This window comes from Nothobranchius furzeri, chromosome 4, assembly GCF_043380555.1.
Source record: "Nothobranchius furzeri strain GRZ-AD chromosome 4, NfurGRZ-RIMD1, whole genome shotgun sequence".
In the NCBI taxonomy this organism is placed as follows: Eukaryota; Metazoa; Chordata; class Actinopteri; order Cyprinodontiformes; family Nothobranchiidae; genus Nothobranchius; species Nothobranchius furzeri.
Genome location: NC_091744.1, coordinates 16,526,447 through 16,545,731, shown reverse-complemented (window position 1 = coordinate 16,545,731; position 19,285 = coordinate 16,526,447). Strand labels below are relative to the sequence as shown.

Genomic DNA, 19,285 nt, shown 5'->3' with positions numbered 1-19,285 from the left:
AAAATAAAAATCAACTCTGGAAAACAGAAACTCACCTCTGGAGCGATGTAGTCTGGAGTTCCACAGAACGTCTTTGTCGTAACGCCGTCGAGCATGTTCTCTTTGCACATGCCAAAGTCTGCGATCTTTATGTGTCCCTCAGAGTCCAACATCACGTTATCCAGCTTCAAATCTCTGCGCGCGCACGCACGCACGCGCACACGCACACACACACACACACACACACACACACACACACACACACACACACACACACACACACACAAATTCCATCTGTGCACTGAAATGATAAGAAGCTGCTCATGGAGACAACAGAGCTTAACTCACCGATACACAATGCCTTTGGAGTGAAGGAAGAAGAGCCCAATAGCTATCTCTGCAGCGTAGAACCTGAAGCACAAGCAAAGGTTGTCGTGTGCCTTTAGGCTCAGTGGGAGATCAGAACTTTAACATTTCTGTTTGATTTTCCATTTTGTCCAAACTGTTGGATTCTGGTTTACAAATCAGAACCATGGTGGCTTTTGTGTGCATAAAAACAAACGTGATGGACTGAAGAAGTATTCTGCGTATTCTGTGGTCTCTTTCAGTGTTTGTTTACACAGGAAAAGCAAAGATTCATTACTTTAATCTTATTTTGAGACAAAATTATGAGAGCATGCACATCTTATTATTCCAAAAGAATCAAAAGAAATGACCAGTTTCTAATTAGATGTAGACTGATATCAGTTTTTCTATTGCAGGTGCTGATGCTAATATGTAGAGTTCTTGGCCAGCCGCTGGCCAATATGTGCTGCTGATCATCAAAGCCGATATCCAGTCGTTTTCCACCTTATTTGCATACTAAAGCATCACTAATAGCATCAGGTCATGTACAAAATTCCAGAAGCTGAACCAGTTTTTGAACCCTGAATTGTCAAATTCTAAGTTTGTGCAGGGCTCAGTGTTAAAATCAGATGTCCAACTAGAGTTAATGAACTGATCAGCTTTTAAAAATGTAAACACAAAAATATTTTTGATGAAAACTTTTAGAGAATTTATTACACAGATGTTATTCATAAATATGTTTACATTAAATTCTGCAGCAGCACCAGGCAGCTGGAGGATGCACCTGACTTTAAATGATCTTTACTAAGGAGGATATCGGCTGGTGCCGATATAAAGAAAATAGTAAACACTGACCTGATATATCGACCAATATATCAGTGACCGATATATCGATCTACCCCTATATAATGACTGGAAGACAAAGACTTGTGAACAAACTGTTTAAAGAAAACTTGTTATTATGAAGACGAATCTGAAATTTACATGAAATAAGTGCCTAACTTTCTCATTGGATTAAATACGTTTGAGCTCTAAAACATCAGATGTGAATGTTAAGTTAAGAAAACTCCATCTTGGAAAAACAAAAGGTTGCATAAATGAATACATTTTCCATTGGAATTGCACCAATTTGATACAGAAAAAAACTTTGCATGTGTCAAAATTAAAGATGTCCAATATTGTCGCCTAATATTGGCTTTAAAATTAAATATCGGAACTTATCAGCTAGTTCTCCTCTCACTCAGAATGTCAAAGTACACTCGATCTGAGGTACAGGTTTGTAAATACTTATGTGTGTTTAGCACAGTTGGCCTAACTTATAGTGAAATAATTGTCATAATATGCAATTAATGTATAAAGTTTAAGTATGCTAGGAGATATTTGATGTTAGTTACCTAAAATGATTTAGTTTTCTTTATACTTTATAAGAAGTGGACCCACTTATTAGGAGTTGGTCTATATCAGATTCCTGTACAAAAACATCCCTATTCAAATAGGAAAATAAAGAATATTTGCACTATTTTCATGCAGCATTTTTGCTGCACTTCATTCAAAAAGTGGCCTTAAAGATTTCTCAGTTTGTACTCAAATTACCCTCATTTTATCACGTGTTTTTGTCTTGATTCTCCTTTCTCATCTTTAATCAGTCCCAATCATAGGCGTCATTTTAACCGGGGACACCGGGGACATGTCCCCGGCAAAATTTGTGATTGGCAGCTGTGTCCCCCCCACTTTCAAAAAAGCCTGCTGATGAGGATTTTTGTTTTACCAGCTCAGATCTTATACCAGGGATCGGCAACCTGTTCCCATCAAAGAGCCATTATTACCCGTTTCCCACAGTAATGAAAACACTGGGAGCCACAGCAGCGCAGCGTTGTGGGCGGGGCCTACCCTCAGACAGCAGAGAGCTGCTCACAACCAGGTGACAGCAGCCGGTACCGGTCGCTCGCATGGGCGTCACACCCGTGGGGGATTCAACACCCACACTTTTCCAGCTGTTTTGCTCACCTCCACACCAGTCTGGTTTCTTTTCGTTGCACTCACTCTGTTTGCCTCATCTCCTTCTTCACCTCCACTTCTGACAACCGATGTCGGGTTTCCAGGAGAGCAGGAGAGGGAGGGACGGAAGAGCTCGACTGAATTCATAATTTTACATCTTGACATTAGCTGTACAAAGTCTGAGTTTGATCAAGTGAAGAACAATAATTTGCAGAGGTTTATAACAGGCGCAGCGCCAGGTTATCATTTTTGGGTGGGCCACGGTAATTTTGGACGGACCTTAATAAGCAGTGACTTAAGTGAAGCAGGCAGGTCACGCTAGAAAATTTCGTTTAAAAAGACGTCATAAATGTTTTCCCCCGTCATTTTTATTTATAAAATATGAAGTAAAAACTCACAATTTAATTTTCATTCATTTGTCATTAATATGTAGTCTACACCCGTGCGTTAAGTGGACCATCTTCCAGTAAAAGAAAAGCATCCAGCCCACCTCTCCAAATGCGTAAAATGTGCATCACAGCCACTAGGCTCACCACGCGCACCATCAGCTGTCAGCCCAGACAAGAGCAGAGCAACTAGAGACAGAATAGAGGATAATTGTGTCTGGATGTGGATGGAGATTACATTTTACAGCAGCCTGATCATCATTTAAATACGTAAACCTCACCTGTCTTCTAGTCCACGCTATCAGCATTATGTTAATTGGTGTGTGTGTGTGTGTTTTCCACTTCAAACACTGGTCTAACCAACCAGACCAGCGTGTCCAGTAACATATTAATGTTACAATTAAACAGTTTCACTTCATGTAGGCTAGGAACATTTCACCTGCCGTAGCCCGACCGCTTCTGCTCCACATAAACTTTGTGCGTGACCAAATGTCTCTACAGGTGCTTTCTGAGCTGAAGAGGCGACTGGATGCGTCATGCGTCTCCATATTGGAGACGGGAACAAGCGCTATTCAGCCAAACTTTCATAATTTCATAAAAATAACATTTTTCCAAGTGACACATCCCTCAGAGAGACCGGGTTTCCAGACCGCTTCAGTGGGAGGAAATCAACCAACATCCTTGAGTTTATCCGTCAAAATAAACAGTCAAATGGAAATATCTGTAACCTGCCATTTAACTGTTTTGCCTTCTTGTGAAGATTGTTGGAAAGAGAAACAATTAAACTTGATTAACCCCAGAGCCACGCACACTGCGCTGTAGTCCGTGACTGTAAATGAGGGGGAAACGATTTAATCGGATCCTTTTCTTTTCAACATGGTTTAATGTAGTTCCATTCAGTACAAACTTTAGTTACACCAATCTAACGAGACAGAGCCTGGATTTGTATTCTGAACAGTTTAAACATGTTTAAAACGGAGACATGCGTGACGCGTCTAAAATTCGCACCTGCTCCGCTATTATGGAAATTAAACTAACAGGATGAATAACATGAAATTATTTTAGGCACAGACAACATCTCCCACACTTTTGAAAAGCTTGCAACGCGCCTGGTCGCTCGTGTACGTCAAAGTTATCTTTCATAAAAAGATAATCAATAAAACGATTAAATAAAGTGGATCCAGAAGCTGTAGCCCGTCTCTGCCTTCAATATTCACCCTGTTGGTGGTTTTACTGAGCAGGTGCCACTTTTGTCATACGTTTCTTTTTAAAACATGTTTCGGCTGTTCAGAATACAAATCCAGGCTCTGTCACGTTTGATTGTTGTAATTAAACTTTGTAGGTGGGGAAGGTCAGAAAGCAGCTCAGAAGCGCATGATTACGCACAAGCGTGACGCGTTAACCCGGTCTCACAGTAAGACCGGGTTGGACCTGTTCAGGTTTACGCAGACAATCTTTACATTTAGAATTGGCATACAGATGTAAAATTAATGCAGTAAAATATAAAGCATTTTATTTAAATATCTATTCATTATTTTACAAGCACAGAGAGCCGCATGTGGCTCCAGAGCTGCGGGTTGCCGACCCCTGTGCTAGCCTACTTTATTGTCCCCAGCAATTTTTAAGCCCCACTCAAGTGTATGGCTATTGTCCCCAGCAATTCTGAAAACAAACTGACGCCCTTGGTCCCAATATTGTTTTTTCAGTCGCTGCTCAATTTGCCCGACTTACGTACACATAACACATCACATACCCAGGACAGCTATGTGACTGTTATGAGACTAATCGTGTCTAACAGTGAGGTCCTGTGACCTGAAAATCTTTTCTAGACATGTTAGAGACTCCCTCGCAACTAAGATTTGCAATTTGCTACCAACGGTTACAGCTGAGTGAGATACCAGCCACTGTTTCTTAAATGAGCAGATCAGATTCCACAGTGTGTGTTGTGTGTGTGTACTCACACAGCATGAGGCTCTTTAAACTTTCCCACCTGTTGGATTTGGTACATTAGATCTCCCCCATTAATATACTCCATGACAAAATATAACCGGTCCTGCAGGCAGTAAATGAGAGAAAGAACAAGAAAAGCAAGAAAAACAACACCTTAGGTTGAGTTTATTCTTCTATCTGGGCAGAAAAATGCTTTACAGGTGACCTTCAGATTACTGGACAACCTGCTCTAACTCCTGAGCTTCTGCTGTCCCCTAACAAAAGTGAAGCCAGATCTCTGCAGGTGACCCACCATGGTTTGGAAACACGAGTGCAGCTGAGTGAGGAAAGGAGGTTTCCCAGACAGAGCCAGAACTCTCTTCTCCACCATGGTGCACTCCACATCATCATCTTGGATCACCACGTCTTTCTTCAGGATTTTAACGGCGTATAACTCATCTGTGCCTTTCCTCTCTGCCAGCATTACCTGGAAAAAAGGAGGGAATTAATGAGCCTCAGAAGATTCCTCTGTTTTCCAGCCACCAGCTCCCATCTCACACCAAACAAGCCTCACTTTGCCGAAGCTGCCTTTGCCCAGGACCATGACGAAGTTGAAGTCCGTGAGCTTGACGCGGTCCTGATTGCCATTACTGTCGTATTTGCATACTGAAGAGGAAGAGCTGTCAGTGGGCTTCCCAGGCCCCACTTTCGCTCTCTGGAGGATCAAATAATCACAGAAAACATAATCAGGTAAAAAGATAAACAAATAAAAAGCTGGACCAAATTAAGCATCCTGGTTTCTTACCTCTAACTTTTGTCTAAATGCCTCGTTGCCGTCCTCTCCGTCTGGCTGAACAGGAACATTAAAATATTCTCCTTCCTCCTGAGACAGCAGCTTATACCTGTGGGAAAACAGGGCAAGGTCAGATCAGCTCCAGAGTTGCCTTAAAGATGGGACAATATTCCCACACCACAGACACCCCACCATCCGTCTACTCCTAGTTTCAGCAGCTCCGAGATCCCAAAGGACAGCGATCCCATGAAGTCGTTCCTGCTGGTCAAATCCCAGTCCCACACCTCCACCGAGAGACGGCGGTCTTTATCGCTTTCTTTAAGGTTACTAAAACAAAACGAAAACACGAGCCAAGTGTTAAGCATCAGACGTCTCAAATAGGTAAAATATTAGAACAGAATTTTTGTTTATTTTAAACTAGTAAACACGAAAACAAACAGAGGTTTTTACTCCTGCGAGGGTGCGGTAACCCAGAAAAGCTTGAATAACAATGAGCACAGGCGCTGGAAAGAATGAGGACAGGTCAACTTTCAGGAGTTACATTTATGCTCGTGTGACTGAAAATGAGGCCAAAGTAACTGTAGAGAAAGATGGTTTTGTCAATAATGCCAGAAAATGGGAGCTAAAACTCATCTGACGTTAAGTCACAGAATGAGAGATGTCTCACAAAGTGAAGGTTTCGTTCCAGGTGGGGTTCAGGCAGCACTTAATGGTCTTCGTCTTCTGCTTGCTCTCGCTCTTGGGGTCTGGGATCAGCTTGAGCTTAACGTAGGGGTCTGACAGGCCGTTTGGGTCCATGGGCACCAGGTTCCTAGCCTCTTTGACTGTGAAGGGTTGAAGACAAATAAATTACGAGCTAGAAAGAAAAAGATCCCCTGATAAAACACATCATTGTTTCATCATTTTTTCCTGCTCTAAACAACTCTGGATTTCACAACACTTAACAGCAGTTTAGTTTCTGTTCCAGAATCAATTCACAGCCGCGTTGGCACGTGGGTGCCCATCCCAGTGGAGATGTGGGTCAATCGTTGGATCATTGAACGACTTAATGGACCTTCCAGCTTTGGCCATAGGGCTGATAGGCCGCTTTGCTCAGAGTCAGATCAAATCGAGGGCTGGAGAGAGAGGACTCACTGGTGACGGTGAGCGTGTCGTCAGTGATCTTGGCTGAGATCTGGATGCGTCCTCGCCTTTCTGTGTGATCCGTTCCACACAGACTTGGGACATTGGCAACACATCGCTTATGGATGTTCATCATACAGTCTGAGTGCAGCAAGACAAAAAAATACACATGTTAGGATTTAAACATGCTCCAAACAGTAAAAGTCATTTAGAAAAGACATCTTTTTTCTTGAGAAAAGGTTTTGGTTACGTTCTAAATGGTGAGCACGCGGGTCTTTTAAACCTAGCTGAAGCTTTCGATTCAATTAGGCGCCACATGTCTTCGTGTTTATTGGATCAGAGCACAGGACAGGATACAAGGTTCACCCGTTTTTCCAGCACAGAGGCCAAACCATGTTAATCCTCTTCCTCCTCACTGGCTTCATTTCATGCTGCTTTTCTATTAATCCTGTCATTTTCCTGATCCCATGATTACTTAGGTAATTTTTTCACATTTTTTATTATACTTTTTGTGTTTCACTCCATTTATATAATTTATAATATTTTTAAAAATAATTTTAGTTTGTTTTTGCGAAGTTCCTCATGATTTTTTCTCTTGAGAGGCACTATATTAAAGATTGTTTCTTCTTTGTCCTCTTCTAAATGAATGCCTTGTGAGTCTATCTCGGGGAAAAAGCTCTGGCGCTCCTGTTTCAGGAAGTAGAAGTTAGCAAGTGGAGTGGCGAGCAGAACACGGGTCTTAGTTCCTGATATTCGGACATCTCACCTCTGATTGGCTAATGGCAACCCGACTCTACCACTGATTCCATTTGCTTTGCAGTGTTGATGTTTTATCCCCAAATAAAACAACCCTGGTGGAGTTTTGCTGTGTTGTGGAGTTGCTAATGCTAATGATTAGCTCCTACTAGCACCGACATGCTCTGCTGTTTCCTGGACGCTAAATCAACAACAGCCTACACTGACCCTCCAGCACCAGAGTTGAGAACCACGGGGATAGTTCCTTACATTTAAAGAGCGGGTCAATTGAGCCTCGGAGTCCTTCTCTACCCACGTATCAATTTTAAAAAATGCAACATTAGTAGGCGTTGCCTGGAGGACCGAGAGGGCGGAGCCGCGGCAGTGACGAAGACGACGGCTAACTAGACGATGCTAGCTCCCTTCACTCTATGCAGTTATTAGAAGTGGAGGATGTTTCTCCCCCTCCTTACCCAGACACTCGAGAAGAAAGGGACCAAGTCTATTTGGAGGAGACAAGCGGACCTGAGCCTTATTGTTGTGAGCTTGTGAGTTGCCTGAAACTCCCAGAACCGACCCAACAGAATCACCTCTGAACGTAAGTAGCCGTTAGCCATAGCATTGGATTAGCTGCAGGGTTTGTCTCCACGGCCCTGGAGAGCTAGTATTCAGCATGTTTTAGAGGTTTATCTGCTTCAGCACACCTGGTTTTAATCAGCAACAAATAGCTGAGCTGCTTAACAGCTAATCTAACCTGTTAAAGCAGGAAAATCCACTGAAACGTGCTGGATAGCAGCTCTCCGGTAGCTCTGGGCTCAAGTTACAGTCTGCTGCATAAAGTTATGAAAATACCCCATGAGAAAATTATTCTGTAATGTGTTCAGCTCACTAAAACTGCCCTGGTTTATTTATTTACTGATAACAGCTGCTCTCTTGGTTCTAGGTCCTCTGGTGTCTGCAGCTGGTCTCTGGTGTCTGCAGGTGGTCTCCTCTGCTGGTGCCATCAGGATCAGGAGCTTCCAGAAGAATGTGCCTTTCAATGACTCTTTTCTCCTTATTTGTTATATTAATTAAATAAATCTCAATTTATATATTTCCTGTTTTTGTTCATGTCCATAAATACTTAAACATGCTTGAAATTAAAACGAGCTTTTAACAGTGAGGTGCTAGTTTAATTCATCACAATAGAGCAAGTTAAACATGCATTGTGATAATTCAATTAATGTAATTTATAAATATCCATTAAAATATCAAAACTGGAATCTATATGAGATATTTGGCAGCACAAAAAAACTTGTCAAACACAATATTTATTTTAATAATTGTAGGCAGACAGGAGACAGAGCTGATGGAGGTTCTCAGTCATCGAAGGATGGCTGAAGGCTTTCCAGGAACAGGAGATGTGGTGTTGTCTCTTCTCTCTCTATTCTGCCAGATGAGCTGATAGGTTACAGGTGTGTGAGGACATCCTCATGCTGTCATAACCAGATGACAGGAGTTATCAGGTGATCAGCCAGGCTAATGAGATGCAGAAAGAAAACAAATTCAGGACAGTGTACTATATGTGGTGTTGCTCACCTTATGTGCTCTTATAGAGTTATTAACGTGTGCCTGCCTCATGGTGTAGAGTCCATATTTTGCTGAGTGTCCTGCAATAATGCAGGTTATTAGTTAATTTACTTTTGATAGCAAAAACAAAATATTTAATGTAAAAGTTGTTTTCCAGGTGAATCAGCTCACACGTCACCACCAAGTGTCACGGGGGCAGAATCAGTAGCCTCCGTCATGATGTAATCACATACTTATTTAATTGTTAATATCTTAAAAATTCTGAAATGTTTTAATTTTTTTTTACCTTGAACAGTTCACTGAGCTTGCACCGTCACTGAGGTGGAAGCTGGAATCAACAGCAGACACCTCACACCTTGGTCTTTTCAGGGGGTGTGGCCGCTGCTCTGAGACCTTCTGGAAGATGAATTTTCATCATGGTCCCCGTGGGTCACCAGACACACTGCGGCTCTGAACTCCATTCTGGCTGGCTATGTAAAAACAAAGAAGCAGCACATTTATAAATGTTTAAAAGAGCATAAAATCACGTGTAACAATAATCTGTAAAACAAATTAAAACTAGAAGGTAATAATAAAATGTTTACATAGAAGATTATTAAAAATAATTCACCTTTGCTACAGGGAAGGTTTCACGTCAGCCTGGAAAAGTGCATTCTTGCAGCTAAATCAGTCTGACAGCCAGTGTCTTGGGTAGATTTAGCCTGAAAAAAAAATATAAGCACATTGTTGTTGAGAGTTTATAAAGTCAGATAATATACAAAAGAAACTGTCCCATATAGGCGCTTTATAACATTCCTAGTGTGTGATCATTATAACGTAAAAGTCAGTCACACATGCAGTAGCGGTTTTAGGCATGGGCAGACAGGGCAGTTGCCCGGGGCGGCATTTTTTCATGACACAAAAGGGGCGCACAAGCGCGGAGTAAAAAAAAAAAGGAAATCTGCGCCGCACCGAGGTTTTCTATTATCTGTCATATGACAGTGTCTGGATTGGAAACAGCAAGTTGGCGCCCCCTGCAGTTGCAGGCGCTCCTGCTGACTGAGAACGTTCACGTGCACCGTGTGTCTATGAAGAACAGGAAGGGGAGGGGTGCGGCGGGGGAATTCACCTCTGCGTCTTTCCCAAATGAAATGAGCGTGCAGGGGCTGAATCAACTGTATTAACATGGCTAAAGTCAATCACATCTTAACGTTCTTCCATATTTCATTCATAATATCATAAAAACAGGCCTATCATTCTTTCAGGTTTCTCTGAATTGTGTGAAATGGCCGAATAAAAAAAGGAAAAACAAAACGATTTTGTGGTCACCCCCCCATCAAGGTCAAATTGTTTAGTCCTGACTAAAGGAAACTTACTGAGTCAGGAGCCAAACAGAAGAGATGAACATAAAAAGGCTAAAACCACCAGGTGCCCCCATTCAGGGGGAAAAAAAGAAAAAAGAGCAGAAAGATAAAGGTATGTAGCTCTCATGATGCATGTTTTCAATTTTTTGAACCAGTTAACTGGGATTTTAACGGTTAAATGCGGTCAACTAATTGCTAACAGAGCTAATAGGGCTGAAATATTTAAACGAATATTCAAATGGTTTGAAAAAAGTCCTTGAATCGTTTTTTACTGATTCAAACTAGGATTTGTTAAATGCTCACTGCAGCCTGTGGCCTGCCTGAACAACAACAAACATGTTGATCATGTTCACATAATAATAAATGAAACCACTCTACAAGCAGAAGAACGCTCCCCAGTCACCACTAACTATCCTGTTTATTTATTGCAGATGGCTGCACTGATTATTTTTTACATGATTTGTTCTGTAAAAGTTGGCATTTTTGGTAGTCTACAGTTTTTTATGTCAGTTTAAATTACAATTTCAGAGGCAATTCTAAAATATTATGGATCATGAGATCTATTGGAGATCTACCCCAACTTTTGGACTGCTCTGCCAGTCACTGTGGCTCAAGCTGAGAGGAGCTTTTCAAAACTTGATCAAGTCATACCTGAGGTCACCTATGTTTCAGGGGCGGCTCACTAACCTGGCTCTGATTAGTATCAATCACTCAGTAGGGGAGCAGATTTCATATGATGACATTATTGATGATGTTGCATCAAGGTTAGGTTTTAATTTTAGTTTGTGTTTTCTGTTCTAAGTGCAATGCTGTAGTGATTATCTTTAGTTTGTTACGTGTGAAATATTTTTGCTATTTAGAATATTTATTATCTATTATGTTCATATATTCTTAATATTTAGTTATTGTTTGTTTTTGTATATTTGATTCTATATATTTTGATACAGTATATAATGTATAGTGCTTTACATTCTGACAACTTCATAGTAATTAATGTAAATATGTGCAACTTAGAAAAATGAATGTTCAATAGTCGTTCTAATAAAACATGCCTGTTTGTAGAAAACATGCGTGTGTTCATGCAGGTGGTGTGGTGGTGGTGGTGGGGGGTTGGGGGGGGGGGGGCGCTCAAAGGGGGCCTAGCCCGGGGAGTAATTCGATGTAGAACCGCCACTGCACACATGATGTGGAGAGCATGAAATGCGACCTCCTGAACAGAATTCCTCACAGAACCTGTTCACAAGCTGGATTTCACGCTGTAATGCTGTCTGTCAAGTGCTGCATCAGTTAGAGCCACTGTTGCAGAATTGCCGACTGACTAGCTAAAGGAAGTGAACCACGTCTCTCAAACTTTGCATTTAGGTAGGGAATTGTCTTTAGAAGATGTTAAAACGTTTATTTAGCTTACTCACCTCAGACTGGAGCCCACCGTGGTGGGGGAGCAGAGTCGGTGGGCTGCATCTAAATCGCGGAAGAGCCACGGTGGGCTGCCTCCCTCTTCAAACGGAGACGTGCAGAATCGCGGGTAAAATGCCCACAGAGTCACCGCAAGCATACTACACTACACCTACTCACCAATACTAAGACGATATGGAGCACTAAACCCGAAATACTTTCCCAATTACGCTAACAGCCAAACACTAACTAAACTACAATATCAAACAGCCAAATCTAACACTAAATAAGTATTTATAACACTAAAAGATATGCTAAGACTAGGATATGCTAATGCTATATGCTAATGCTGAACTACCGCTGACCTCCTACACTTGCTTGCAAATCCAACTCCCACTCGCCACAGGGCGTGGCCGAGACGCTCGTTGCTTTTATAACTTTGGCACGGAGCTGCTACGTAGTACTCTACTGGTTTACGTAGTACTTTACTCTTTAGCCATTGGCTAAAATTTATTCAAAATGACTCAAATTCTATGTTTTCAGCTGAAGGTGGCGCATTACTGTGGTTTTTAGACAGAATTTTTAATTTTTAAAGAAAATGCACCAAAATGCTAAAATAAAGAATGCACACATTTAAAACACTATTAGACACTCATTTATACAGTTCATCAGCAAAAAAAAGTTAATTTAGACGTTACTTGCTCTTTAAGAGACACATAGTCAGAAAATGATCATTTCTAAAATGTAAACTGGTCATAAAAAACTAATAATGATTATTTTCTGGAAAAGGAAATTTTATATGTGAAAAATGTTAAAAATCCAAGTAAGTCACATTAAATTTTCTATTAAAATAAAAATTTAAAGCAGAGATTTTAATAACATTTCATTTAAATTTAAAACAATATTTTTCACAGATTTTTCTGTCTGTCCACTAGAGGGCAGACTGCTGTGATCACTGAAGCCACTGCTTGCTCTGCTCTCTGATCAGTGGGTGGTGTTGCTGGCCTGCAGAGGTGGAGAGTGAGATGTTATCTTTCGCTGTCTGTTCCTCTGTTGAGTTTTATCCCACAGCCACTCCACCAGGGAGAGTGCACCAAAATCATCGTTCATTCATGCAGCTTCATGTCTGCTCCACTCAAAAACACAGACTGTTAAAACTTCACACCCTGGAGACCAAAGGGAGCAACAACCCCAAGCTGGCTTCAGCTCAGATCTAAAATACACACACCAAAGAGCAGGATGACAGGTTGTCTAGCTTCTACATTAATAATCTGAATCTCTATGATTAGAAGATACAAAATAAAGCATTTTTTTGGAAGATGTTTGTTTTGAGATAGCGTTTATGGCCTTTATACACTGTAACACTCTTCTCTAGATTACAGATCTGAGTGCATTAGATGCTAAATCAGGACAACAAAATGTCTACAAGACTAATTAAATGAGCAGAAATATGGAGTCCATGAAAGAAACGTAAATCGTCTCTGTTAAATCATCAAAACAGACATTCCTCCACCTAAAAAGCCAGTGCAGTGGATCATCATTTGTAAGTAGCTTTGGACAAAAGCATCTGCTAAATACATAAACATAAACATCATCATTATTTAATTTGTTAACAAATTACAGGACACACAATCTTAAACAAACAAAGGTCAAATAAAAAACAAAAATCCAAAACTATCAGCCTCTGCAGGCCACAACTTGCTTATTGAATGCTACATTAAATAACGTCATGGCTAGGAAACAACCAGTAAGGATTGTTTGGAAGAGCTGTTAGATGGAAACTTCTTTTCTTTTAGAAGTTCATGTTCGCTCAAGTCTGCAAAATAAACTGTTGACTTCTCTGGTGGAGGAGAAGAGTAAGCCGTGATGAAATTTGATCGGAAACAGGACAATAACCCAAAGCTCAGCAGCAAATCAAGAACAGAACAGCTGAAAAACACATAAGTATTTAGGTGTTTGAGTCAGATTATATCCAGACCTCCATCTTGTTCAGATGCTGCAGTGGGACACTGACCAAGCCTTTCCATTGGATGTGTAATAGTATAGACACATTTTTCCTGGGAGCTCCTTCCTACAGAGGGATCTCCTTCAGAGATTCTGTGGTAATGTCATTTATGCAACGTGCCAATGTCTGATTTGTGGTTGTGCTAATTACAAACATTTACAAGCTGACAAATCTCAAAGTACGTGACTGATGTGGACCAAACACCCATCATTACTTTTCATTTAAATTGCAGTACAACATATGTGTGATCCAGGGCGTAAGGCAAAGCGGATTAGAAAAAAGCTATTTTAGCCACGTTGATTTGCATTCAGTTTTTGTTTTTCCGGGGACCCATGAGCCGACCGGAATGGGAGGAGACTTAGGCTCCCTTTAGATACACTGGGGGCGAATGGGGACCCATCCAAGATGGCGGCCGGCCACTACGGCAGCTCCAATAGGTAGTGCCAGTCCATGGGGTGTCTACGTATGTGATGTCTGTGACTGGAACTGCTGAGGTTGACACATTTATTCTAATTACATTAACGTAAGTGGGATGTGTAAATGTTGTTGGGGACAAATGTGTAAATTAGCACGAAAGTAAAATAAGCAATGCTTCAGAAAAGTGACAAAAGGAGTGAAAGCAGGACACACAGGGAGTGAGCGTGTCTATAAAGGGCAAGCCGTTATATAATTTAATCAGCAATCAGACCTCTCTCTTCCTATTTTAAAGCAAGTTGCATAGTAAGCAGAAAAATGTTGCAATTTTTTTCTACAAAATGAAGAAAGATCAAAGCTGTCTTTTTTTTTCTTTCTGCGAATCCAAAAAAGATTTGATCCATGACTGAAAACCGTGATCCAATCTAAACAGAGTTTTTTATTATTGCTGCACCACTAACAGTTATCATGGTATAGCAGAACACCACTGGTGTGAGAGGTTCACTGCTCAATAATATCAGAGAAGGAGAAACAGCCGGCTGCTACCACTTCAGCTTTAGGACAAACTACTAGAGGAAATCATAGACAACAAAAGATGTTTGGACATAGAACATGACTGGTGTTTAGTGCTCTCTTGTTTACTGTGGCAATGCAGGTTTTGGTACCAGAGGGGCATAGCCTAGGGATGACAGACAGGTGTGGGGAGAGTTCTTTGACTGTGTTTATGTTTAAAGGCTAACTTGTTTTGTAGGTCTCTTATTGCAGCTTTAATTAAAATGAGTAGATTTTTTTCCCTCAATTGCATTATATGTTCTAATAGGAGTTTATTTGGGTTGATGGTGAACATAAAATGTTTATCAAGTATGTAAAATACTCCAGCAAGCAGAACAGAGTCAAAGTCCGTCAACTACTGCGTGTGCACATCTGTGTAATGGGGAAATACAGAAACTGACAGTCACGGCTAAATGCAGCTCTGCACAGAGATGCTTCCTGTTTGTGTCAGCCAAAAGGACAAATCATGGAATGTTAAAAATCACAAAGCAACTGGTCATCAATAATCTGAAGTAAAACCAGACGGTTGACTTGCGTACTTTTACATATTTTTTATTGTGAAAAAGAAATACTGCAAATTTAACAATTATAGATGACTGAAATGTCAGACATATGAAAAGATAAGAAAAAGTTTACTTACGGAAATTCTAAGTATTTTACAAAAAATTCCTAAAAGAAAGGAAATGTAACAAGTGGATCTACTTTGGGAAAAATCAAACTTGCTAAATTACCACTTTTTAGTTTCTGTGTAATACTGGAAGAAAGAGAACTTCCTTCTTACAGGAAATGAGGAAACTCAAGAGTCCCACACTTATCGAAACTTTAAATTCTGCTTCAAAAATCTTTTTCACTAATCTCCTAATCTAATCTCATCTGTGTGACTGTGATTAAGGTGTCCTTTCTATGCCTGTTTGGCTGTTCAGCTGATTCCAGACCTTATTAAGAAAAAGTCTATTTGATATTTATGTGCAAATGCATCACATCTGTGAGGTAAAAACAAGACTCTGTGCATGTGGCTTTTTCAACACATCGTTTTAATCCACGCATCGGTCTGCAAACACACACACACACACACACACACACACACACACACACGTAAAGATATTGGTGTACGTACGGTCGCATTTCATGCCCTGGTGTATCAGCCCATACAGGAGGGAGCCACAGTGGTCGCAGAAGGTGGGGCTGGAGTAAGTGTGGATTCTAAACTTGTGTTTACTACGAGGATCCTGCGGACACAAATAGAAGCACAGAGAGGAGAAGACAGTGTTAATGTTTGCTCTAAAGTGGGTTGTTTTAGGAGTTTCACTGTATCTGTGTGGATTTATTTAGGCTGTTATTTAAAGAACTCACATCACAATCTAAAGAGAATGTTTAACAAAGCAAATGCTCTATTAAAATATGCTTTAAAGTCAAATTAGATTCGGGTGATGGTTCCGAGGCATGGTGACCCCTGAGGGATAAGAAACATCCTGGGGAACATCATCAGACAGAAGATGGTTCACATGGAGGACAGAACACCCCAACAGAATAGAGGGGTTAGTGTTTGTGTCAGTGCTGTGAGGAGGAAGCAAAAACTACTACACACACACAAACACATGAGAGCCAACGCTTCAGGTCAAGACTCAGCTGTCCACTTATATCTCACAGAAAAGAGACATGTTTTTAAGGACAGGAAGCCGAATCTAACCCCTTAGAAAGATTAACATCAATCCATATCTTCAGGAATATGGATACAAGCCAGGACAGGACAGCAAAGACACAAGGTCTCGTTTTATACAGTCTATGGTTACTATGGATCAATATTTAAAAGCAGAGCATTGATTTTTATTGAGAATTTACAAGCGGATATTAACTGGATTTCTTGTGTGGTGCAATTCAAACTGTGACTGCTAGATGGCAGCAGGTTTGGCCACCGTCATTCTGATGGAACAATTAGATCTTGAGATAATGCTGCATGCATCTTGGAAACATCTGGCCCGAGTTTCCCAATTAAATTCAGTTGCAATTGCAACTATCATCTGGCTTTGAGTATTATAATATATCATATAGTCTCCTCTGTTTTATGATATATATATCATATTGTCTGCACGGTTTATTGACAAATATGGTATCGTCTGTAATACTTAGCGATGAACATCGTATCGTCTGCACTGTTTAGTGGTGAAAATGGTATCGTCTGCACTGTTTAGTGACAAATATATCATCTGCACTATGTAGTGGTGAATATGGTATCGTCTGCACTGTTTAGTGACAAATATCATATCATCTGCACTTTTTAGTGACAAATATCGTATAATCTGCACTGTTTAGTTTAACCCACCCCTCTGCAGCTTCTGTACTGTTACCACCCACTACCCCATAGAGACAGTGTCCTGCCCAAGGCCAAAATCACACAGATTAAATATCAGGCTTAATAAAGCTAATCATGGAAATCGCATAAATATTAGAACAAATTCAACTGAGCAGAAAACTAGAAAAATTAAATGTAGGTTGTTGAACATTAGATCCATTTTTTCTAAGACTTTTTTAGTTAATGACTTGATTTGTGATAATCAGATCTCTTTGCTCTCTCTCACAGAATCCTGGCTGCAGCAAGAGGACTATGTTAGCTTAAATGAGTCGACTCCTTCAAATTATTTAAATCATCATATTGCTCAAAGTACAGGGCGAGGAGGAGATGTAGCAACCATTTTTCATTCAGACTTATTAATCAATCCCTTACCAATTAATAGTTACACTTCGTTTGAACATCTTATTCTTAGTTTTCCTAATCCAGATTGCACAACTGTAAAACCACTCTTGTTTGAAGTTTTATATCGTCTACCAGGCCCTTACTCTGAGTTTTTGGATCAGATATCTGATTTTTTTTTATCTGATTTGGTGCTAAATACGATAAGGTCATTGTAGTGGGGGATTTTAACATGCATGTGGACATTGAAAATGATAGCCTCAATGTAGCCTTTAGTAATACCCTAGACTCAATTGGTTTTACTCAAAGAATACATAGCTCCACCCACTCCTGCCATCATACATTGGACCTTGTGCTGACTTATGGCAAAGAGTGTGAGGAAATAACGATCTTTCCACATAATCCAGTCCTCTCGGACCACTTTCTGATAACCTTTGAGTTTTTTATAACTGAGTTCTCGAGACATGAAAGTAAATTTCATTATTGTCGGTCTCTATCTGACAACGCAGTTGCATCTTTTAAATCAACTGTTCCATCTTTACTGTCCTCAGCATCTCAAAGTAAGGTAGCAGAGGGCAATATTTTCATTTCTAGCCCTTCACAAATTGATGCCTTAGTTCATCATGTTAATTCCTCTTTACGTGTGGCATTAGATGATGTTGCCCCTTTAAAAAAGAAGGTAATTAGGGACAGGAAGTCGGCTCCCTGGTTTAATTCTCATTTACGAGCTTTAAAACAAAACTCTAGAAAATTGGAGAGAACATGGTGCTCTACGCACCAGGAGGAGTCCTCCTTATCCTGGAGAAATAGTCTTGTGCTTTATAAAAATAAGCTTCGACAAACTAGAACTGCTTATTTCTCAGCGTTAATTGAGGAGAAAAAGAATAATCCTAAATTTCTTTTCAGTACAGTTGCTAAACTAACACAGAATCATAGCTCTGAGCCATCTATTCCCTTAGCCCTCAGCAGCAATGACTTCATGGGATTTTTCACAAGTAAAATTAATTCTATTAGAAACAAAATCTTTAGCATCCTCCCTAATGCGATTTCTTCTTCCTCAGTAAGTGAGGCAGCATAAGAGGTGACTGTAGAACCTCATCTGTGCTTGAACCGTTTTGATCCAGTTGAGCTTTCAGAGTTATCAAAAATATTAGCTTCATCTAAACCTTCAACTTGCATTTTGGATCCAATCCCAACCAAATTATTTAAAGAAGCATTTCCTTTGGTTACTGCCCCCATTCTAGATATAATCAATCTATCCTTAGTAAATGGATAAGTACCACTGGATTTTAAGGTTGTTGTAATCAAACCTTCACTTAAGAAGCCTTCTCTGGATCCAGATGACCCAATGAATTATAGACCAATATCTAACCTTCCATTTTTATCTAAAGTCCTGGAGAAAATAGTGGTCATCCAATTATGTGAGCATTTAAACACTACTGATCTGTTAGAGGAATTTCAGTCTGGTTTTAGAGAGTATCACAGCACTGAAACTTCATTAGTGAGAGTTACAAATGATATTCTTATGGCCTCAGATAAGAATCTTGTGTCTGTTCTAGTCTTGTTAGATCTCAGTGCTGCCTTTGACACAGTTGATCACAATGTTCTTTTAGAAAGACTAGAACATGTTGTACGGATCAAAGGAACAGCGTTAGGCTGGTTTAAATCCTACCTGTCTGACAGATTTCATTTTGTAAATGTACATGACAAATCGTCTTCATACTCCAGGGTTACTTGTGGAGCACCACAGGGTTCAGTGCTTGGACCAATTCTTTTTACTATATATATGCTCCTAATTGGTAAAATCATTAGACAGCATGGGATAAACTTCCACTGTTATGCTGGCGATACTCAGTTATATTTATCCATTAACCCTGATGAACCTAATCGGTTGGGTAGATTACAGGCTTGTCTTGAAGACAAAAAATTGGATGGCTCTAAACTTTCTGCTTTTAAATCTAGACAAGACTGAAATTCTCATCTTTGGACCGAAACTTTATAAATGGAAACTGCTTAGTCAATCACCTG

The 19,285-nt window shown here is 40.2% G+C and overlaps 1 protein-coding gene and 1 long non-coding RNA gene across 3 annotated transcripts in view; both read right to left on the bottom strand.

Annotated features, from left to right (window-relative positions):
* The window catches only part of LOC107388621 (protein kinase C beta type), a 66,809-nt gene that overhangs the window by 14,274 nt on the left and 33,250 nt on the right, over window positions 1–19,285 (bottom strand). For both annotated transcript variants that reach the window (XM_070550134.1, XM_070550133.1), the window contains exons 4-13: window positions 15,683–15,794; window positions 6,565–6,693; window positions 6,098–6,254; window positions 5,623–5,757; window positions 5,443–5,539; window positions 5,212–5,352; window positions 4,951–5,124; window positions 4,670–4,761; window positions 328–390; window positions 36–174 (exon numbers count right to left, since the gene is read on the bottom strand). In XM_070550134.1, coding sequence (XP_070406235.1) covers window positions 36–174; window positions 328–390; window positions 4,670–4,761; window positions 4,951–5,124; window positions 5,212–5,352; window positions 5,443–5,539; window positions 5,623–5,757; window positions 6,098–6,254; window positions 6,565–6,693; window positions 15,683–15,794 — 1,239 coding nt within the window. The remainder of the gene's footprint in view (window positions 1–35; window positions 175–327; window positions 391–4,669; window positions 4,762–4,950; window positions 5,125–5,211; window positions 5,353–5,442; window positions 5,540–5,622; window positions 5,758–6,097; window positions 6,255–6,564; window positions 6,694–15,682; window positions 15,795–19,285) is intronic.
* On the bottom strand, window positions 8,094–11,311 carry LOC129164254 (uncharacterized). Its single transcript, XR_008563857.2, has 2 exons — window positions 9,467–11,311; window positions 8,094–9,326 (listed from the first exon to the last, which is right to left on the bottom strand). It is a non-coding gene; the product is annotated as an uncharacterized lncRNA (long non-coding RNA).